At 41.6% G+C, this 23,305-nt stretch overlaps 1 protein-coding gene across 3 annotated transcripts in view; it reads left to right on the forward strand.

Moving 5' to 3' along the window:
* The window catches only part of TUB (TUB bipartite transcription factor), an 89,909-nt gene extending 83,560 nt beyond the window's left edge, over positions 1 to 6,349 (forward strand). For 2 of the 3 annotated variants that reach the window (XM_082058658.1, XM_082058660.1), the window contains 3 exons: positions 2,308 to 2,406; positions 2,795 to 2,966; positions 4,994 to 6,349. In XM_082058658.1, the coding sequence (XP_081914784.1) occupies positions 2,308 to 2,406; positions 2,795 to 2,966; positions 4,994 to 5,127 (405 nt within the window). In that variant the 3' untranslated portion in view covers positions 5,128 to 6,349. The remainder of the gene's footprint in view (positions 1 to 2,307; positions 2,407 to 2,794; positions 2,967 to 4,993) is intronic. The other variant, XM_082058659.1, reaches the window with a different exon arrangement.
* The last annotated feature ends 16,956 nt before the right edge of the window (positions 6,350 to 23,305 follow it).

Here is a 23,305-nt window from a genome sequence, read left to right on the forward strand (position 1 = left end):
ATTTTGAGCCATAAACCAAGTCTGTCAGTGGCATTTCAATGGTGTGAAATCAGAATGTGGCCTACGTTTCCCTGATAATGCCATTTAGCCTTGAATTTACACACACAAAATAGTGGAGGGAGGGGAATAAAAGAGAAGCAGGGAATGGGAACTGTGATAAGGGGAATTCATTTTATTTGGATGCAGGTAGATGGGAAAGGTCTGCTCTTAATTAAAGCTCCTCTTTTGTCCCTACTATTTTCCTCATATATTCTGTGTTTGTAGAATTTCAGTTTTGTATGTTGATTTTAGCAAAAGGGTAGCATTTACCAATAAAACATTTGATATAATTGGTGACTGATGTAATGTGCAACTAGAAACCATTCCTTTATCCCTTGGCAGAAGTATTGATTTTAGTGTTTCTGAGTAAATCCAAAGAATATAGTCCCGTTTTTTCAGAGTGATAATACTGTTTGTTGGGAGGGAAGTGATTCAGCGCTATTATTTAATTTTACCTTGAACAATGTCTCCAACCAGTCAGCATCTAAATTAATTGTATATAGCAGAACTGCAGCTTGATGAGAAGAGCTTGTAAAACATTTCAGAGAAGACCAAAATTGTCAGTAGTTAGTGGAAAATAAGCATAAGCATGAATCTTTTCTTAGAAATTGTCCTCTGCTGTGCTGAGTCTGTCCTGCTTATCAAATCTGCTGGCAGTCATTTTAGTTGGAGTCTCACCATGATGCAAAACCAATTATATGTTTGCAACTGAACTGATAACATTGGATTACTCTGCCAAAGGCCAGGACATAAGTGATTCAGAAAAGAGGTAGAATCTTCCCATTAATGTGTATAGTTAAGAAGATATATGAATATACCTGGATTGCTTCAACAGCATTCAGTAAAATAACTGAGTTGCTTTTTTTCCTGCGTGCATGAAAATCTTTAACGAGTTGTGTAAAACCTCCAGATGGTTTGCTGAAACAACCAAAGTTATTTCAAAAGTCTGACAGATGACAAAACTTGTGCAGGAGTAAATTTTAGGTGGTTATTTTCAGATGTTTCCAGTGAGTTGTGTGGATATTTGCCTGTAAAAGTAGAGATGCTTTAAAAGTTTAATGTTCCTTAAAATCAGGACACTTGTATTAAATATATAAAAGCAGAGGCATCTGAACCTGTCACTTCTGAATGTCCCCGTGGTAGAGCCACACCAGCTGGAGCCTGGGGGTGTCCAGTTCTATGTGTATCATGGTACGTTGCTGGGAATAGTGCCAATGGGAATTTTCTTTGTGAGATTCCTTAGTGTGTGTCCACAGCCCTTCACCTTGGAAAGGTAGTGGAGAAAAAATGTGTGCAACAGAAAAAATAATAACTGAAAAGAAAAAGCACTAAACATGAGGAGATGGGCTTTCACAGGTGTCACCGTTTCATTTACTGGAGTTAATGCTAAAATAGTCAATCCGGTTTTACTGAGCAAGTTGGAAAATATCGCCCTTTACATTTTCTGTTTCTAAAGTAGACGGCAACTTACTGAAATACTTGGTCTCGGTTTCTTCTGTGGCAAAAAGAAAGACTCAGATAAAAGCAAGACTTTAGGCATGTTTAGATTTTAGTGGTTGTGTTTTGAGAGGATAGTGCAATACTGGAAGGCTTTTGGGAAAAGCTGGTCAGAAAGGCATCAAATCACATTTAATGGAAAAACTTGTATTTTCCATGGATTTGTTTTTGCTGCCCATGTTATTTCTTTACTTTCCCTGATTTCATAGCTTGAAAATTTGCATTCATGTTAATGTGTTTGTTTTTTTACTCTGCTCATCTCTAAGCATAACATATCTGAAGACTTTGAAAACCACAGCTCTGCTAACAGATGCTCTTACTGGCAGCTTCTACTTGTTTGCCTTTGTGCTGGCTCTGGAATAAATGGACTTGGTCCCATATATTTAATTTAGTCTCTCATCAAAATGTGTGCCTGCATTTTATGATTTTTAAATTACAACGACTTTATTTTGGGATCTAGCAGTAGCCAAGCAATCTGGTTAGTTCATATCCTTTTTTAACAAAGGGATTTTTTTGTTGTTAAATTGTATTAAGGTTCCTGGCAGCCAATGCTAGGAGTGTTTTTGGAAACCTCTCTATTTCCATTTTTCCTGTTGTCGGAGCTTCTAAGACAAAGCTAGAATGTTTGGCGGTGCCATGAAGGTAAGAGTTTCAAGATGTTTTTTGAGTTGACTAACAAATAAGTTCCCTGGGCTGCCACTGTGTCTCTCTGTTGCAGAAATTAACTTTAAAAATACAGAACATGATGCACTCTCTTCTAAACATTTTTAGGAAACAAATGTCTTGGGGTTTAAAGGACCTCGTAAAATGAGCGTGATCATACCAGGAATGAATATGGACCATGAAAGAGTTTCCATCAGACCACGAAATGTAAGTCATACCATCAGTCAACAATAAAAATTACTTGAATTCTTTTTCAATTAAAGTTGGGTTTTTTTTGCATTTCTGAAGGTTTAGAGGTTAAAAAAACCCAGTATTTGAACAATCGCAGAACAATGGGATGTGTGACTAGTTCTGTGACTCACAAAAGCACTACAAATAATAATGTATTTTGATAACAAAAGATACAACTAACCTTTTCCAAGCTGTGGGAAGGACTCAAATGCACGTTTGCATTAAGATACTTGGAGTTCACTGTTTCATTTGATGATGCTGTTTTGAGAGTTGAGGGTGGCAGTTCAGTCTTTGGGCCGCGATTTAGGAACAGGTTGTCTGGTGAGGGTGTTAAACTGACACGCATTACCTGTTGTATGTGCAGGAACACGAGACACTTCTTGCAAGATGGCAGAACAAAAATACAGAGAGTGTCATTGAGCTGCATAACAAAACACCAGTCTGGAACGATGACACCCAGTCCTATGTTTTAAATTTCCATGGTCGAGTCACACAGGCCTCAGTGAAAAACTTCCAAATTATTCATGATAATGATCGTAAGTACAGCTCTCTGTAATGTGTAGAAACAGGACTGCATGCACAGCCCGGCAGTGATTCTGCTTTTACTGTTGTTACCTGAGTGAGTTTAATTTAGTTATGTGGGTCCAACTCTTGTTATTTCTCCAACATGGTCCATGTGGCCATGACATTGATGCAGGTTGGGTGTTTAAATGCTCGCGCTTGAGACAGGTGATTCTGCTATGTGCTGTTTTCTCCTTTGGCTGCCCGGTTTGTGAACTGAGCAAGTTTAGAGTCGTTTCTGCTGTCAGAGCTGTGGTACATCCAGACAGCAGGACCGTGGGGTGGTACCACTCTGCTCGAGCACTTGTATCACACAACCCTTCCTTGGGTTTTTTGTTCACTCTGGGCCCCATGCACTGCCCAGCTGGAAATGCTGACAGCCAGATGGGTCTCACTGCACACCCACCTTGCCATGACTGCTCGTTGTCAAGATGCTGGAAAGCAGCTCTGCAGAGAGCGACGTGGGGGTTTTGGTCGATGGCAAGTTGATCATGAGCCAACAGTGTGTCCTGGCAGCCAAGAGGGCAACCGTGTCCTGGGTGCACCAAGCACAGCATTGCCAGCCGGGCAGGGAGGTGATTGTCCCGCTCTGCTCTGCACTGGTGCAGCCTCACCTGGAGCACTGTGTGCAGTTCTGGGCACCATGGGATAAAGAAGATAGATAGAAAGCTACTGGATAATGTCCGGAAGAGGGCTATGAAGTTGGTGAAGGGTTTGGAGAGGAAGCCATATGAGGAGCAGCTAAAGTCACTTGGTTTGATCAGCCTGGAGGAGACTGAGGGGAGACCTCATTGTGGTCTACAGCTTCCTCACAAGGGGAGGAGGAGGAGCAGGTGCTGATCTCTTTGGTAACCAATGACAGAACCCAAAGGAATGTCAGGAAGATGCACCAGGGGAGGTTTAGGTTGGACATCAGGAAAAGGTTCTTCACCCAGAGGGTGGTGGAGCACTGGAACAGGCTCCCCAGGGAGGTGTCACAGCCCCAAGCCTGACAGTGTTCAAGAAGAGACTGGACAACACCCTCAGACACATGGTGTGAACTGTGGGGTTGTCCTGTGCAGGGACAGGGATTGGACTCGATGATCCTTGTGGGTCCCTTCCAACTTGGGACATTGTATGATTCTATGATGCCCTACACAACACCCTGAAAATGTCAGGTCTGCCTTTCACACCATCCCTAAGGCCTTACCCATGTGCTGCTTTCTGGCAGCAATGTACAGCCCCGTTGTTTTTGCCTGAACATAGTTGCTGGAGCAGGGATGGGGACCTCACTTTTGGCAGATGCATGCACCAGGTCCTGGGGTGCACAGGGTCACCCCAGTGCCGTGCTTAGGCTGCAGGGAACGCTGGAAACCAGTGACAGTGGCTTCACCAGTTTCCAAGAGCAACACTGAGTTTGAAACATTGGTGTATGCATTTGCTGAATTTCATGAGGTGAAACAATTACACCTGCTTCTGCCAATGAGACATTTCAAACTGTGAATGAGGCTGAGATTTCCTCTTTCTGGCAAAGAGTACAAAGGGGGAAAAAGTTGAGGAAGAATTCCTGAATATGATATAATAGAGTGATATTAGGTCTAGATCAGATCCATGCCTCCTCTTCCCCAATTACCCTTGCTTGTCCACTTGCCTGAAGTTAAGTAGGAATTGAATTAATTGGTTCTTGGTACATGTGAAACTTGGCATGAGGTCTATATAAGAGGACTGAGCATTCTATACAGAATCAATTTTATCTCTGTGCTTGTAAAAACCACTTTTGATCTGTGTAATTTTCTAAAGACAGTAAGAAGTCCCGCAGTCCTTTATCGCTCAGCTGTTCCTCACTCAAGCTAACTTTGCTTCTCCCTCTGATATTAGCACACCCACTTGCATGAGTAAGTGTTGCAAAGTTTGTTGGTGTTTTGTTGAGCTGGGCCAGAGGCTGATGATGAATGCATACTTGTTTGGTAAGGGCTGCAAACAAAAGTAATGCTTTGTCACCTCTTTATGACCTTTCTTGCAGCTGACTATATAGTGATGCAGTTTGGCCGCGTGGCTGAGGACGTGTTCACCATGGACTACAACTACCCGATGTGTGCGCTACAAGCCTTTGCTATTGCCCTTTCAAGTTTTGACAGCAAGCTGGCTTGTGAGTAAAGGGGCATGGGTGAGCATCTCTCGAAGGAAGCCGTTTGCCATGTGGTGTCACTGCTGGTGTCACTTATGGCCCATACTAAAGAGGTCAGGGAAAAAGCAGTTGTGGAGGACCACTCTGTTGCCGAAGAGAAAGTAAAAGGAATCTTCTTAAAATTCAGGACATTCAGGAAATAATATTTTCCTTTTTTTTTCTGTCATATTTTTCTGGAAGTGGCATCAAGTTTCTGTAAATAGAAGTTCTGTCTCATGTCCTTGATTATGTTATGGAGGTGTGCCATGATGTACTGTACCGTGGCTCTAGTAGCACCATTATAACGGTGTCTTTTTTAAATCCAGAAAGGGCGTGCACACTCAAAAAATTTCTTTCTACATTTAAGAATTATTCCGAGGCTGCAATCATACCTCAAGGTTGCTTTCCTACATCGACTAATCAGAGCTTCACCTCATTCAATGTAAAAGAAAGATCACTAAAAAAGATGCACTTTTTGAATTTGCAAGGATCTTGTGTAGTATAAAGCCGAGTCTGAGGGGTGAAAACCTATACTGGACTGAACTTGATGCATTGCTGTTGTGTATGTGGAAGGGCATGATGAATTTTAATTGCAGTAGGAGGAAATGGAGAAGTAGAAAGCACAAAATGTTGCACAAGTCACTTGAATTCTAAGTCATTATGTTTTAACATCTACATGCTTTTTAATTTGTTTCAAATGAAAATGTATTTGGAGTACAGAAAAGGAAAAGGAAAACGTCTAGATGCCAAGAAAGCATAACTTATGTTGAATTTGGCGTGTCGCGTGTTGGGAATTTATATCCTTGTATTTCTGTGGTAACTCAAACACATATTTTGTATGAAGTGATATAAACAGTTGGATAAAGGCTCTCTGCAGAGAATCTTATTATTTTGAACAGGCTGTGTAAAGCTGAGGAAGGTAAATGGAAATATTTTATTAAATTTGTCTGGCCTTTTGCGATTTTACAATTTGTTGATTGCATTTTTTGAACTTTCAGCAACAACCACTTTTCATATTTATTTCCCATTGTAAGAATGCTTGAAATCGATTGAAACTGTGTATGTTGTTCTCTAATGTAAGCGTGCCAGCTACTGAGCTAAATCCTTCTAGGCAAATCTAGTGTTTGCTGCATACAAATGAGACACTGGCAGGACACAGAATAGCTTAAAGTAGTGTGTTTTTTTTTCTTTTATTTCTGATTTATCTGGAATATATAAACAAATACAATTTTAAAACACAAGCAAAGAACAAGCCATTCTCTTCCAAACATCTCAAAAGCCAAGAGCTGCAACTGAAAGCACACTGTAAAATACCTTTAAAAATAACAAGTCTTTCTGGCATTGTTTTGTACAATGTTATCCTAAACAGCACAGAAAGTAATAGAATTTATATGCAGTTCACCAGAAGGGTATTGAAATATGAATGAAGAAGTACCTGCATTTTATATAATACTAAATGCATTCAAATCCTCCTTTTTACTCTTTATAGACTGTTGCATTGCACAACTAAAGATTATAACATGAGAAGATGAGATCAAATCCGCTTGTCTCATAGCTGTCACTCCCTTTTTGACCACAGGGGACAGGCCATAAGGAGAGGTTGTGCCATTTGGACTGTATAATTTCAACTAAAAAGAAATATTCTCTCTTCACATTTGCCTTCAGGTCTCCTTCCCAGTATATAGACAAGGAAATTTCAGAGAAGAGGTGGAAATAAGTGATTGCCAGCATTTTTTTCTAATCTTTTTTAGAATCCATAGACAAGAGTCTGCTGGCTTTGCACAGTGTTTTGTTGATGGACTCAGCCTGTCAAATGTCATCTTTAAATAACAGGAGGCTGGCATTTTATCAAATGTTTTTTTCAAGAAGCCTTTCCATGCAATGCTATAAAATGGAAAGACACCTTGCGTTTGAGAGAAATGAGCAGTCAGTTCCCTCAATGAATGATGCAAATGATGAGTTGTGAGTGGCAGTGTGATGCTTCACCTTTGCACATGGATGCTTTGTTTTCCCCTGTAGTTGGTGGTTTCCCAGCACTTCACATCCCCGTCTGTGATCTCACTTCTGAATTTTAACGGAGATGGCCCTTATGCCTTTGGTTACCTCGTGTCAGTCTTTAAAAACTAGTTCCAATGACAACTAGATTTTTTTTGTTTAGACTACTGTAAAAACAGACAGGAATTTCCACTGCTGGTATTTAAGGGTGATGTGGATTTCAAGAACTCTGCAGGATGGGAATGGTTGAATCCACATGGCTTCAGTCTGATTCTCTGATTCTAATTCTGTGTCTCGCCAGTGGCACATTTTCTTTAAAGCCTGAGAAGGTGGCACCTGACATAATTTTCTGCCTCTCTCTGTGTACAACCCTGTGTCAAAGGAACTAAGTGTCTTATGGTGCAAATACACGATCTGTTGTCTTTAGTCGTGAAGCTGGCTTAGGAAGGGTTATTTTTAACGTGGATCATAACAATGGTCTGACTTGCATCACGGCCCCACGGGGAATTGGCACCAAGAGGAAGCTTGTGTGCAAGGGCGAGAATGAGGGGCTGGGGAAAGGCAGAGAGCTCAGCTTCTCGGGACGGTTTTGCTGCCAGCACATTGTGTAACTTCACTCTCACTGCGTGTACTTCCCAGGCCACGTATTTTTTTAACCTGTAAGCGTGCCAGGAGGAAAGTGGTGACTCAAATCCCCAACATCCTAACAGATTCACACAGGGACATCAGCCAACAACTTGCTGAGGAAAAAGTTCCCCACTGGAAACTGAGGTCACTAGAGGGGGATGTTAACCTGGGACTAAGAGGCATGAGGAGCTCGCATTAAATCTGGTTCAGTTACAACAGAATTTGGGCCTCATGACCTTTACCAAAACCCTAATTCCTCACTGTTGTTGAGCAAGGAACTGGGTTCTTTTGATTCACTTGATCATCGTCATCTGCTCCAAAAGCAGTTTCTTTTAATTTAGCATCTATATAATTTCTGATGGACATTTTCTGGTGAAGGGCACTACTGTGTATCAATGCAAAGTGATATCACAAGTTTTCCAGCACATCTCCAAATTTTGTTTTCCTGACTTGGTAAAGTTGCAGCAGGTTCTGTCTTAACATACAGTCATACATGAGTTTACGCAGTCTTCACAAAGTTAGATTTTCCTCTACGCCATCAATAAAACCTTGGCACTAGTACAAATTTCAGAGATATACGCACACTAACGTAACTGAGGAGTAGTTAGTGGCACGTTCATTTTAGTGGTAGCTTCTACAGGGCCTTCAAGTCAATGTGCAACATGGTGTAACCTTGTTTACTTAGTGTGGCAAAGAACATAATGGCACCGAGCTCTGCATTTCCTTCGCATAGCCCTAGTTCGTGTTTGAATACAGTAGATTTAATATTGTTTAAAATCCCAATATTGATGACTTTTTGCATCTGCTGTTGATTTTGGCAGAGAGTTGTAAACAAATTACTTGCCTGAATTGCTCATAGGCAAATACTGCATGCTTTAATGTGAGTTCTTAATCTAGCTTGTCACTGTGTTTACATCAAACAGTTTCTTCTGGGCCTTTATCTAATTTTCTTCATCTCTGATGCTCTGTTCCTTCTCATTCTCTTCACAATCCCTTTATCTTCTCTTCAAGCAAGTGCAACTCAAAAGTGTTTATTTCAACAATATTACTCAGTGATCTCTCCACAGATGAATAACGCCTTCGGTGCACATCCAGTGATGCTCCTACAATAGAAGCCTTATCAGAGGGGTGAATTTGGCCCTTTGGCTTTTCACTAGAGTAAATTAACACATTAAAAGGTAGCAGATAAAAAAGCTTGCCTAAAATATAATGAGAATTTTTTTTCAGTAAACATTCAGTAACCAGAGTTTCCAAACCATGGTTTGCAAATCAATGAGCAGAACTGTCCGCAAGCCTGGAGGCAGACTGTTAGACAGATTCCCTTTGTAGTGCTGCCTTATTTCTCCTTTCTCAAAAGGCTGACAGTGATTTTGCTTGCTGAAATGCGTTGATGCCCTAAAATACAGTTTATTTTTTAGAAGCTAGACATCACTACTTTTGCAGGATAATATATGGCACATAAAATAGTAATGTTGTGGCCATTGTTACAAATTCTGATGCTAAGAAGTCTGTGCAAATGGTTTTGTTTGTAATAATTACCAGGCAAACCTCTCAGTATTCAAGTTGCCTTACAATAGTGCTGGAGTTCCCAGCTGGCTGTCCTCAGGAGCTGCTAAAACTGAAGGAGCTTTAGTGAAAAGGGCTCTGTAATAAAATCTGGTAGCTGCACAATCAAAAAACATGACTGTGGAGTCAAGTGACACCACTGAGTTTTATTGGTCATGGTGAACCAATGCCATCAATTCGAACTTTCTGGTTTTTTGCTCCCTTTCGATGAACAAAAGGAGGGACTTTGAACAAGCAGACATCAGTGAGGTCTCCGGGAGTACTAAGCATTAGACCCACTTCTAAACTTATAAAAATCTCACCCCTACCTGAGTACTGCCTATTAAAAAAGAAGGTAGTCAATCCAGTCCTTAGTACAGAAAGTCACTCCCATTTCTTGTATCTTAGCTTTTTACAAACTTCGTTATTAGTTTGTTGGTGATTTCACATAAGGATACAACAAGGGCTGGCTGTCACAGAGCAAATGAGTTCTTGCCCTGAAGAGATGGTGACTCTAGACCGGTATCAGAATATTTTGTCTTTGATTATTTTAGTCCATTAGGACTAAAGCAATAGGTTGCCTGGTGTTTTTGGCAGAGAGTTTCTCCTGATGGGTGGCAAGTGTCGGAGGGAAGATTTTGGGGTTGATCCTGTGGCATTCTAACTAGTTGCCCGATACTGTCCCATTGCCCTCCCAAAACATCTTTTACAAGATTTTCTCCTGGGTTTAGAGAAGTATGTGCTCACCGATAAAACATCCTTGCTTGACAAATAAGGATGGCACATGATAAAACAGCAGTCACCTTTATTGGAATTATGGACTGATGACTCTCAGTTTTCTCAAAGGGCCTCATTTTGATTACTTAGAATAAAGTAGTTTTATACCTGTAAGTCTTGCCCTAGAATTAATCTAACTGTAGATGCAGGCTTGTCTTATATGTGCTACTCAAAGGAAATGGGTTTCTGCTGTTCTTCATGTATGAAAAGTGCCTTCCAGGGTTCTGTTCTGTAAGTGTTTGAAATTAATTATGTAGATATTTTTCAGTTCTTTCTGTTGCTTGCCAAGTTACTAAGAAAAGGATTTGCACAACTAACTCGATGGTTTAGTATTTTGCTATGAACTATAGCTCAGTAGCTGATACTCACAAATGCCTGTATATTGGAAGAAAATGCATTAAAACTTATTTTATATGCTGTATTTTATTTAACTGCCTAGAAATTTTAGATTCTTCTTTTTCAGTAAGGTTGTGTTTATCCATACCTTCACTGACAAGACTTGAATTAACTGGCTTTCTCTAAACTGTGGAATGGAACCACTGATTTGGAACTGGAATGGAACTGGTTTGCTAAATAGGAAGAGGACAGAGTTCAGAAAAATTATGCTTACCTTTTTGAGATAAAACCCCTTTCTATTCACTTTATAATTGGATTACTCAATGACACTGAAAGCTTATCATGGTTTTATTTAAGTCTACAATGGCAGTTTGAAAATTACTCTGACAAAAGCTAGCTAGCACATGAACTGGAGCAAAGTCCTTCTTGAGAGTCAGAACCCAGCAAGTACCGGTGAAAACTCCTGCATCTACTCTGTGCTTAGCTACTCCTTGCATGCAAAGAAAGTCCTGAAGGGTCACAAATCTCTGTTAAAATCAGCCTAATCTCTTACGCTGTCCAACAGCTGTTAGAACTCAGGCCTGGGGATCAGGTCACCTGGGTTTTAATCCCAGCCGACTGTGTGACTTTGCGCAAATCTTGTAACCTCTTTGCACCTCAGTTCCAACGAGTTGGATTGAGATAGTAGTTTTTGGTCCTCCCTACATCCCTGTTCTGCTGAGAGGCTTCTCAGGAGTGTGTTGAGGCTGGCGGATGGCAGGTGGTGTCAGTGTGCTGAGCACCCTAGTTAATTCTGCTGAAGGAAGCAGAGTAACATATGAAGAGTTTTCTGCCACCTGTGTAGAAACTTATTAGCCAACCAGTCTCTTAGGATAAAATCTTGACACTTGAATTCTACAGAAATCTTGTCAATTATTTCAGTGAGGCTTGAATTTTTTTACCTTGTGTCATTTTTGGTCACTAAATGTGCAGGAAAAAACCAGCAAGGACAAACCATCCGACACACTTTTCCTTCTCACAATGATGTGTTGTTGGTTGTGCTTTAGTTTGCACCATCAGTTCTTTTGAAACTATTATTCCTGAACACGTTGCAGTGGCTCACTTAATGAACTCTCTATTTACGCTTTTATGTAGCAAACTGAGACACTTGGCAATTGTGCTGCAAATTGCCGTTTTGTACTTTTGGGGGCTCTTTTTCTTGGATGTGACTCAGCTGTTCAAAACTGTTGTTGCTGCAGACTTTGTCACACATATCTGATTTTAATACAGTGAGTCTCATGTTTTATGACTACCTACTCACAGGGGATGTTTACAATGCAATCTGTTTCTCACATTTGACCCTGTACCTGTGGCTTCTTACTGAGGTTATTCCAGTTGGCACAATGCCATTAGAAGTATCAGTAATTTATAAAGTGAACTCTCTCAAAGTAACAGAAGGTAATTCATAAACATTTTTACAGATTGTAACATTAAAATCTAGCTGATTTTAATACTGACAGATTGGGTGAAATTACAAAGAAGTTATTTGTTTAAAAATATTTCCTTAAGCTTGTTTTGAAGTTGGAGCTGTCATTTGAGTAAGTCCTGACCCTGCAGCTCCACCTGTGCAAGCAGAACACGGTTGGCTGTGGGATCTGTCAGTGTGATCAGGACACAGTAAGTGATGGGATTTCCAAAGTCCTAACGAGAGTGCACTTCCTAATTCTCTTATGCGCTTTTGAGCATCATGTAAGAAATCATGTACTTTTCTTTTGTTGAGTTACCAAATAACAGAAGGAATATTTTCACTCCATTTGATTCTTTTATTATTATTTTTTTTAAGGCTATGCTTACTGTCTAGGCAAGTATAATTTTATCAGACATTTAGTCTTGATGTCTTGGAAAATTATGTCATGAGACTGCTTATTTTGCCAGTGCAGAAAAATTTCACAATTACATAAAACCAGAGTATGTTTTGTGATAGTGGGCTACTTCATGCTATGAGTTCAGTGTTCAAACAAGTTTCTGAACTCTAGCACCTCATAAGAGGAGGTTTTCAATCCAGATGGGGGATATCAGAAGATAATCCAATTATTACCATCCTGCTCCCTTCCTTAGGGAGAATCTCCCATTCTCAGTGGCTAGATGTAGAACTAAATTGATCCTGCTGTTTCTTTAAACATTATGGTATTTTCTGGCTATTTTAATAATGTTTTCAAAGATGTAGTTTGAGCTCAAAGACAATAGTCTTTGAAGTATCTACAGGTGTACCAAGTTGATTTGGTTGAGAGGCAGCTGCCTTTTCCAGCAATTCTCTCAGTTGACATATGAACAGTGCTTGATAGTCCTGCTGGAAAAACATAATGTAGCTATATTAATAGAGTTTGCTTGGGTTTTGCCTTAAGATACTGCTTTTTTGTGCACCACTACGTCTGTTCCTGAACGTCAGTACTTCCAGTGCTAAACACAAATAGAGCAGTGTTTTCTACTAAAGCCTCTGCCTCATTTTCTGCTGCCTTACATGTGGAGATTTGATATTTGATACTAAAAACAGAAACTTTTCATCTAGGGGGAAAAAAAAAAAAGAAGATTTCTAGGCAAAATCATTAACTTCCAGTACTATGTGCCTGGATCCACAGAGGGCTTTTTTTTTCCAACCTAGAATCTTATTACTGGTAGAGTAGTGTGTGCCATGAAGCATCCTTTGATGCCCTGGTGTGTATTACACCTGGGACACCATGTGAGGGTCTGGTCCAAAGGCACAGCCTTCTTGTGCCAAAATGCTACTGCTTTCCCCTTTTGGGGGCTTTCTGTTGATAAGTTTATGCTTATTGCAGTATCTCCCATCTTGGAGCTAATCTGTGATTAGTTTAGTAAATAGCAGCCTTAACAAACATACACCAGCTCATAAATAGCAGTTCACAAACATGCTATGGATCAGCTTCTGAAGTCTTAGAGCAGTTCAGGAGCTGCAGGTAAGTAGTGTTACGCTTTTAATGGCGCTGAAGCTGGGATTTGCAGTTTATAAAAGCAAACAGACAAACAAACAAGGAGTTATTTTTAGAGCTGGCACTAGAACTAAGTTCTTAGTCCCCAAATCTGAGTTCTAGCTATTGCCATGAGTAACCAGCTAGTAGGTCTCTGTTTTGAACTTCATTGAGAAGACTGAACTGTTTCGCTTCAGTTTGGAATACTGGAAAACCAAACCACATTAATACAGAGAGTTCTTATCAGGCAAATGAAATTACACTGAAATCAAGTTTTGTGCATATTAATTTATGAGGATGGCCCAGAACAAACATTAGAGTGCTGTGCAAGTGTCAGGAACTGAAGAGTTACTCAGCAAAATGCTAAATCAGGTCCAATGAGTTTTCTGAAGTAAAAAAACAGTGGGGCTGTATTTCATTCCTAACTGTATTAATTTGGAGATTCAGTGTTTTATAATGTAGGATGAAAATATAAAAATGCTGTGTACTGTTAATTCTAACTTGTGATTCAAAGTAGGGCTTTAGCAGTGATGCTTACTCTTACAAGATTTGTAAAAATGTCGTCTTAAAAAACTGACTGCGTAATATGGCTCTTTAACAATGATGGATTCTCAAGAGGTACTGAATTCAATGACACTGTGACAAGGATTTTTGTTGTAGTTTTTATTTTTTTTTTCTTTAAAACCCCTGTTTTCAAGAGCACTGCTTATTCTGTCTTTTGGACTACGTAGCACAAGTCCATGAGGATGAATTCCTATGTGGTTTCACTTCAAATGCTTTCTTGCAGATGGCAGATGCTTTTCAGCTTCTTAGTGATCTGTGTTACAACAATTTCCTTGTTTTGTTTTAGGCTTCCTGATTTTTTTTCCCCCATCTATAATTTAATCTTGTTTCAAACATGTAGAGGTTTTTCCATATGGGGACGCTCCAGAAAGCTAAGTCAGTGAAACCTATAGCGTTAATGTCTGTGAATTAAGGTGTGTTAAATCCCCATGTAAATGTTCTCATTTCAACGTAGGGTGGCCTTCCATTCCGGTTGCATAATCCTCAGTGGGGTTTTCATCACAATGTGCAGTTCAAGGTGGTTGGTGAATTTTAAAGCGCAGAACAGGTTTCTGACCAAGATACTGCAGAACATTCGTGAAGGGATTCACCCTTCTGTATTGTCAGGTTGGCAATTACAACATTGCTAACAGCTGGCTCCTTGAACTGCAGTTGCAAAGCTCAGCACCTACACACTAGAGGCTGAAGTCCTCTTTTTCTACTGCCATGTTTTTCAGCCCTCTCTGATTTAGCTTGACGCTAGCAGCATGGTGTAAATGATGCCAGTAGAACTAGGTTTATTTTTACAGTGCCCATCACAGGCATGCTTGTTTCTCAGACAATAATCTTCCTTTCTCTTTTTCTTCTTCATTTATATCTGCCTGGATCTGGAGGATGAGAGTCCCTCTTAGCACTCATGCAAGCAGCCACCATATAAGAAAACCACACTCAACAGGTTTATTACGGAGGGGTTTACCATTAAGCAATGCCGCTATCGCGTGTTTACTGTCACCCTGCTTTGTAACGGTGCATGTTTCTCCCTGTGCGCTGTTTCCCACCCTGTGTGCTTGTCACCATTCAGAGGACACGGCTGCAAAGATGTGCATGGAAGCTCAGCAAAGAAACTGCAGAACCAAAGCCATTAAGATACAGCTCTCCTCACACTGAAGAAAGAGCTCCTCCTGAAGGCAAAAACTGAGACCTGTGGCTCTTTAAGTTATTTGTACTTTTTGTGTGTTTGCATTGCATATAAGAAGATAACACTTTTTTATTGTACTTGCACTATATTGAGCCCTAAGCCCAGAAAAATGAATATACAATCCAAGGAGTGTAGTTACAGAAAATCAAACAAAAGTGCAAACAAGCTCCATTTACAGATGTGAAGAACTCCAGCATTCAGACAGGGCAGCAGCATGTGCTGGGGATGGCAGTGGGGTGAGTTCTTGCTGGAGAACCCGCACGCCTTGCCATCGCCTTCAATATTCATGGGCAGACTGTGAGGGCCAATGGTTATGTTGTGTTATGTTGGTAAGAACTCTGCCCATACGCTTTGTTTCTCTCCTAAACAGCTCAATTTATGTGCAGATTTTTTTTTTCATGATGACATTTTCACCCATTTATTTCTATTATGGGTGTAATCCAAAGCCTGCTGGTGCGACTGAAAGTTCTTTTTCTAACTTCTGTTGTGTCTCCATAATGCCACACTTACGTGTCTCTGCAAGAGTCCTCATGCCTTCTTGTCTGTGTTTAAAAGTGAGCTTATCGGGATCTCAAAAATCAGACAGTATTGGCATGAATACTTCAGAAAGTGGATTTAGAGGGGAAGCCAAATTTTTCCCTTATGTACATCCTATGAAGCCTAGTTCACACCCAAAGGGTGTGAACCCAAGGAGATCTAAAATGTCTATCAGTGAAAGTGACCTTTTCTGTTAAATCTGCTTTCAAATTCTATTGTCATTACTGCAACTAAATAGAGCATTTAGGAAAACAAAACACTGCTAATAGTTGCCCATGTTTTAAGGGATAATACTGGATAACTGGCCCTGCACAAGAAGTAGCAAATCAACAGGGAGTTTCCCTAAGAAACAAGGTCTGTAAGAAACAAACCCCTTATAGTGGCTTACTGTAAAACATGTATGAAAAAAGACAAGTATTGGAGCTTTGTTAATTTTGTTAGTATCTTCAAAGCGTAATTTTTTTTCTTGTGATTGAAACCAACAGTTTGTTTATAACCTACAGATGAGCTTATTTTCCTGTCATCAAGTACAAGATTTTTTTATTTGAAATAAAGTATGAAGGGAGCGTGCATACATACATGCTCAGTATGGCAGGATTCTCAGTATTAAGAGTGGGGTTAATTTATGGCTTGGTCAACATTTTCCGATGTCAGATGTGCAAATATATGTGCTGTGCACACACACATGTATTTGCACATATAGTCTTAAAAAATTTCCATTAGTGATATCCAGAGATTACGCAGTCCTCTTTCCCACTGTTCACGCTGGCAGCATAAACCATGATATTCATTTGCCTTGACAGTAGTAATTCCAAAATACCTCTAAAAGACACTGTTATTTGAAACCCCCTTTAAAATATTTTTGAACACGTAAAATCTTATGTGGAAAGGTTAAAGAAAAATCTCTTAAATGCTCTCTATGCTAAGTATCCATATTTATTACAAAAAGCCATCTGCTTTCCCTTTTTCCTTTGAGCTGACTGTTCAGTGGGGTTGCTCCATGCCGTGAGTCAATCCATACCCATGATTACAAGACTGGGGCTTTTGTTTCTCCTTTTTGAACAGTTTCTTATGCTCAAGAGTAGGGGGACAAGGCAAAAAAAATTAAGAAGGCTGTGGTTTGTAATGGAATGCACCTTTAGAAGTACCTCAGAAAGCAAATACTTTTGAGGTGGTTAATTTCTGACAGTTCCCAATAGACACTAAATTGTTTTTGTATTTCCCAACACTGTCTTCATCCAACTAATGACAGCCTGCAAGATCCAGTGTTTGGGAGCAGCTGTAGAAATAACTCATTTTAGAATGTGTTTGGACTTTATCTGCCTGTAAAGAAAAATTCACCTTTGTTTCTGACTTGTTTACTTAAACTTCAAGAAGTAGAAAATATAGGTACTACATGAATGTTTTTGTCCCCATAAAATGAAAAAGCAGCTTAGTTAGGGGCTGTTGGTTTGTTTGTTTGGGCTTTTTTTAATACCTACATTAAACATCTTCTAATTCATCTCTTTGCCTTTCTTAAGTAAACCAATTATATACAGTAGAATTCAAGTACGGTATGGTCTAGATTTCCTTTACATTATATGGGGTTTAAAGAGTGGAAAATATCAAAATTGTCAAAAAAGTCTTAATCTAGAAAACTAATATTTAACCAGTCATGTTTTTCCATAATGCCTGTAATATGTTATGCTTGTTTGCACACAAGACTGTCTTGACCTGTTTTGAGTAGTCAGGCATCTCACTTTTATTCAGACCTATATGGAGTTTTAGATAAACCTGCAAGAATGTGCTTTTACAAACTAAATTTTCTAAAGAAACTCTTTGGTATTCTGGAGTAAATGTATTTATTTACCAGTATGTGCAATGACTGATTTTTGTATTTTCACATAATTTACCTTGTGTATGTCATAGAGGTTTTGGTGTTTGTCAATACAAACCACTGTGCAGAAATATTAAACTTAATTTTTTTGAAACAACTATGTCTTTCCCTACCAAAGATCAAAAATACCGTGATAAATTACCTACAGAATATGGAGCTTATTTAACCTAAGGCATTTCCAGTGCTGTTTAAACTGTATTTTTACCCTTAACGCTAATATGAATTGAGAACACAACACATAGCCATAGAAAGTTATACCATCAGTCCTGACTTCACCAGATCTGTTGTCATTTCTAGCCTGCACGTTTTCTCAAACTGTGAGCTCAGTCTTGAAATTGGTACTCACTGTAGAAATACTCCTCTTGCCCATTGTCGTGAGGGGGACGGTGAGATTCCCATGTTGGCTTCTCAAGTCCCTGTGCCCAATGGTCACGTCCCGTTCCTGCTCCCTCGGTGCTGTTTGCTGTGAGCTAAACCAACTATTCCAAACTCCAGCTGGTGTTAAGGACTGAATTCAGGGCCTGCTCATTTGTACCAAAATCAGTCTGGAAAATGGTCAGAAAAACCTGCGATACAGTTCAGTAAGAACAAGAGCAAAGAACTACTTAGGCACAAATGATCAGCTGCACAGTTACAGAATAAACAATCTCCAAATATGTAAAAAGCTATTGGATATTTCCTGACTACAAGGCAACTGAACAGACATTTTTATCTGAGAAACTTTCAGTGGCAGGAGACTTGCAGTTTCCTCTGTCAGGAGCAATATGGGTTTGGGTAATCTTGCATTTTGACAGCTGGTTGATCAAAGCAGGAGTCACCAGCAGAGGAGAAGCCATCTCTGGGCACTGCCTAAGCCATCCTGGCAAGATCCCTGAGAAAAATGAGCATATTGTCAGGTGTCTGTTTGCTCTCTAGGAATCCGTGCCCCCCCCAAAAAAAATGGTGAAGCTCCAAAGCTGACAAAAATCACTCAACTAGACCAATGCTTACAGCTATGTTTGTACGCCTCACATGCCACAGTCACCCTGCACTACCATCATTTTCTCCTGTTGGTGCTGCAAAGAAATATGAAGCCTTTAGTTGAGGTATTAAAAGCAGTCCCAACAACTGGTCTCTGTGTTAGTAAAGGAAAACTCATTGGTGGTTTGTTTCATTTTGTTGTTCCTTTTTTTCTTCAGGAGTGCTGTGATAGAATTATTCCTCAGCTCACACTCCAGTGCCAGGTGTGTTTGGTGCATTTTTGGGGGGCGAGTTGCCCCCCCAGAGCAACTCACAGGCCACAGCTGAATTCTGTTGCTCCCTGTGCTAAGGGGCCTGAAAATAAATTCTGGACTTTTACTTGTCTGGTAAAAATTACCTTTCAGAAGGGTGGAGGATAGCAAGGTCAAAAAGCAGACTGGACATAGGAATTAAATTTTTGTTATTAATTGGGGAGCTTAGTATGTTACACACAAATGTATTGCTTTATATTTCCCTCACTGGTACAAGGAGGATTTAACTCCCAGTGCAAAGTGGAGCAGCTCCAAAGGACATGCTGATTGACTGACACCAGTCGACAGGCTGCTGGTTAGGCCACCATCAGGGGACAACTGATTTGGTGGCCCTTGCTCCACACCACAGTGTGAGGATTTTCAAACGCCTCCTGCTCCTGTAGTGAGGGTCTGCATTAATACAGCAGGCTGCCTTTATCCAACAGTAAAATTTGTGTGTGTCTTCACACTCAGTGCTGTACCCAGGCCTGGTCAAGCTGCTTGCTCAGAACAGAAACACCATCGAAAGGCCAAGGAAACCGCTCACCTGTATCCCACGTGTGTGGGTACAAGAGTACAATGTCCACACACAGTGAGTCACGGGGTGCTCTCACGAGCTGAGCTGTCTTTAGCAGACAGATTCTTTGCATGCAGTCTGGAGTACTCTTAAGATTATCGCACTACGGAGCATGGACTTTGTTATTTACAACTATTTACTGCATTTTAGTTTCTTAATGTATGAAAACGGCTGTGCTTCACAAATAACAGCACTTTTTCATGTGTTTACAACATCTCGCACAAAATTAAATGCACGGATTTGCCCAAATGCAAATGAAAAAGGTGAACTTATAAAATTTCACATACCTTTTTAAGTAGCAGGAATTTGAAGCACATATTTGTACAGACAGGTAAAATTATGTAGGTCCATGCTTCTGTCGGTTGCAGCAGGCCTGAGATGGCATCCTCGTTTCACCTGGCAATGCATTGGACTATTACTATAGCTGCAGCAGCCATGGTATATGGGTATTCTATACCACTGGCAAGGAACAAGTAAGGGCTGTGTGCTTGGCAAGTCATGCAGCTGTATCAATCCATCCAGCCTGACTATTTCTACAGAAGAACCAGAGCTGTCCATCATCCCACCCTTTGCACTCGGTTTCTCCACTCATGAGCGGTGTTTTAATAACAAGAGCATTGTTTCAGAGACAGAGGGATAGACAGGTGATGTTACTTGCAGTGGAATGAAGGCAGTCCTTTAACAGCTGTCTTTGATATTAACATATTCCTAAATAAAATGCAGTATGCAGAAACGCTGCCTATCAGCTCCCAGGTGGTGTAGAGGCACAGAGGGAACTCGCAGAGAAGAAAATGCTAACCCTGCTCATAGAAAGAGGTTGAACTATTGACTTGGTTAAAAGAGAAAGACTATGTTGAGAGAGCGCAGAATGTGTTGGAAAAAAACCAAAAAAGTTGGCCGATGGAATGATTCAGAAAATAAACATATTCCTAATAAAAGAGTAAGTATTCAATTTTCTTCCCCTTTACTCTGAATTTTCTCTCTTCCTTTTCTATGAACTAATTTTTGCAGCAGGGTTTCTTTATAAATAACATAAGCAATCTAAACATCAGGCCACAGTTACAACACGCAAAACCAGCGAGCCTGTCCCTCAGATGTGTCAGCTGCACCGCTCGGCTCGCAGCCCTCTGCAGATCTGCTGAGGGGCACTCCATCCCACTGTCTGCGTTGGTGATGAAGGTATTAAATAGCACTGGTCCCAGTACAGACCCCTGATGGACACCACCTCTCACTGATCTCCTTCTGTGACCATCCAGCCAGTTCCTCATCCACAAAACAGTCCATCCACCACATCCGCCTCTCTCCAATCTAGAGATAAGGTTGTTGCAGGGGGCTGTGTCGAAAGCTTTACAGAAGTTCAGAGAGATAACACCTACAGCTCTCCCCTTGTCCAACGAAGCTGCCACCCCACCACAGAAGGCCACGGGGTTTGTGAGTGTGGCAAGTGCACCTCCCCAGCTCCAACCCCCTCACAAAGCACCAGAAACTTCCAGAGCGATAGACCATTATGGTCATGCATCCACCCCTTGGTTGACAGACAGGGCCCTTGACCAATGAAACGCCTCGGTTGAGAGAAGTTTCCAGACCACTACCATAAATGACCACAAGCTCATGTAAACGGACCCCCCCGGAGGCCGCCTGTCAGTTTGGTGTTGTTCAAGGAGCGGGTGTGTGCTGGGGAAGTGTTCACTGCAGTGTTGGCGTGCAGGCCAAAGAAATTTCCTGGAGGACTCCAACGGTGAGTGATTACATCTCCTGGGTACCCTTGGGAGCCCTCCGTTTTCATGAGTGGGTTGATGCACGTTTGGAATTATCTTTCAAAATTTTGGAGTTATCTTGAGTCTGAATTAGTTATGTAGTAACTGATCCCCCAGCTGGTGTCTGAACATGTGTTCTGTTGTGTTGTCAGAGTGCTGAATAGTTTTGGATAAAGTTTGTTGGCAGTTGGGTCTTTCCTAGACAATTCTGGTTAAAATGAAGTTTGGTGCTTGTCGCCTGCCTAAGCTGGTTCCTGGGGAGCTTTTGCGATGTGTAAATTGGTATCGTTGGGCCCGATATGAAAAATTGAGGAATTATTGGGGAGTTGCAGCTGCCACGCTTTTCATCTCTATTCACAGTGGGTGGAAAAGGTTCCATCCCGATGTAGGGGCAGCAGGTGTGGGGTTCTGTGCGCTGCCCTGTGAGCTGCTGAGAGTGGGACCTGCCTGAGTGCTCTGAACATTGGGAGGAGGATAATATTGAGAGGTGCTGTAAAAGTAGAGAGGCAAAGAGAAAGCGAGCAGAGCAGACACATGCGTTGGCGCACGGGGCTGGGGTCGCCCTGGCACAAACGGGGATCCCCCCTCCCAGCGTTGCCCGAAGTTGAAAGTTGGTGGCGGGTGCAGATTCCGAGGAGTCGGAGGCGAAAGTAGTTACAACGAAATGGAGACATCGGAGAAAAAAAAAAAGCATCATTTTACTAAAGTAGGCACACGGGTTCGCAAGGCGGGAAGCCCCGAGCTGTTGCCTGTGCAGCCGCAGGGACGGTCCCGGGCTCAGGGAATCGCGTACTGTGCTCTTGAGAGGGGCGGGGACTGAAGCTGCTGAGCGGGAAGGACACAGGAGGGCGCTGGGGGCCCGGAGCGTTCTGATAGTTCTGTCGGAGTTGGCGGGAGGAACACAAGCGGCTGCTGGTAGCCCAGCAGTGGGGAGGGGGCAGGGACGGGAAGGGATCCCCATGACTCTACGGCAGACCCGGCCCCTTCGGCCGCTCCTCAGAGGCTGCCGAACGCTTTAGAAAAAGCCGTGCAGTCCCTCGGAGGTGGGATTCGGAGGGACTTAAAATCGGCGAAACCCTCGAAATGGCGGCAGTACACGTGCTCCCCGGGCCGGAAGTGTTACGTGATACAGCGCGGGAGCAGGGGGTTCGGCAGCCCGGTGTGAGCCCCGGGAACCGGAGGCATTCCGCGGGGGCAGCGGGGCATGGGCCGCGGGGGGGCCCGAGCGCTGCCGCATGGACGGGCGCCTCCCGGGAGCGCGAGGGGAGCGCCGGCAATCGCCCCTCAGCCTCTCGGAGATGGAACATACGATCCAGGAGGCAACGAATGGCGAGCGGGGAAAAGCCGCTTTGGCGACTGCACCCCCCAACCTCGGGAGGGGAAACTTAATTAACCCTTTCACGCCTCTGCGGGGGCGGGGGGGCGAAATCTGTTAAATCAAAAGCTGCGGATTGGGGCGTGAGCCACCCACCCTGCGTGGTAAACATTATATTTCTGTAGGTTCAAAATTGATAACTTTATAGAGGTTTTTGTGGTTTTTTTTTTTTTGGTCGATTAGGATTTTTTGTTTGTTTTTAGGATTTTTTGTTTGTTTTTAGGATTTTTTGTTTGTTTTTAGGATTTTTTGTTTGTTTTTAGGATTTTTTGTTTGTTTTTAGGATTTTTTGTTTGTTTTTAGGATTTTTTGTTTGTTTTTAGGATTTTTTGTTTGTGGGTTTTTTGGTTTCTTTTGGGGTTTTTTTGGGGGAGGGTGTTTTTGGTTTTTGGGGTGGTTTTTTGGTGTTTTTTAGGGGGGGACTTTGAGGGAGTGGGGTTTTTTGGTGTTTCTTTTTGTGTTTTTTTTTTTTTTTTTGTTATTAATAAGGCAGTTATGGGGTGAAAGCTGTTCTCATTAGGGCTTCACAGCTCACTCCTGCGAGGAAGCTGCTGCAGCATTCAGACTTCGCAGTTCGTTCCCCTGCAGCTGCAGCCTAAAGAAGCTGCTATAGCGTTAGAACTTAGCAGCTTGGTCCTGCGTTGCTGATATCCAGAAAAACCCATACTCATGATAATACCTCCTGCTGAGGGTAGCACAGCAGGGTGTTACAGAGACGGTCTTGATCATCAGATGCACTCACTTGCCCTATAATTTTCCAGTTTGGCCAGTTATGGGTGGTGGCGCTTCATTATTGATTATCAGGAACT

Source organism: Streptopelia decaocto (assembly GCF_964273445.1).
Source record: "Streptopelia decaocto genome assembly, chromosome: 7".
Taxonomy (NCBI): domain Eukaryota; kingdom Metazoa; phylum Chordata; class Aves; order Columbiformes; family Columbidae; genus Streptopelia; species Streptopelia decaocto.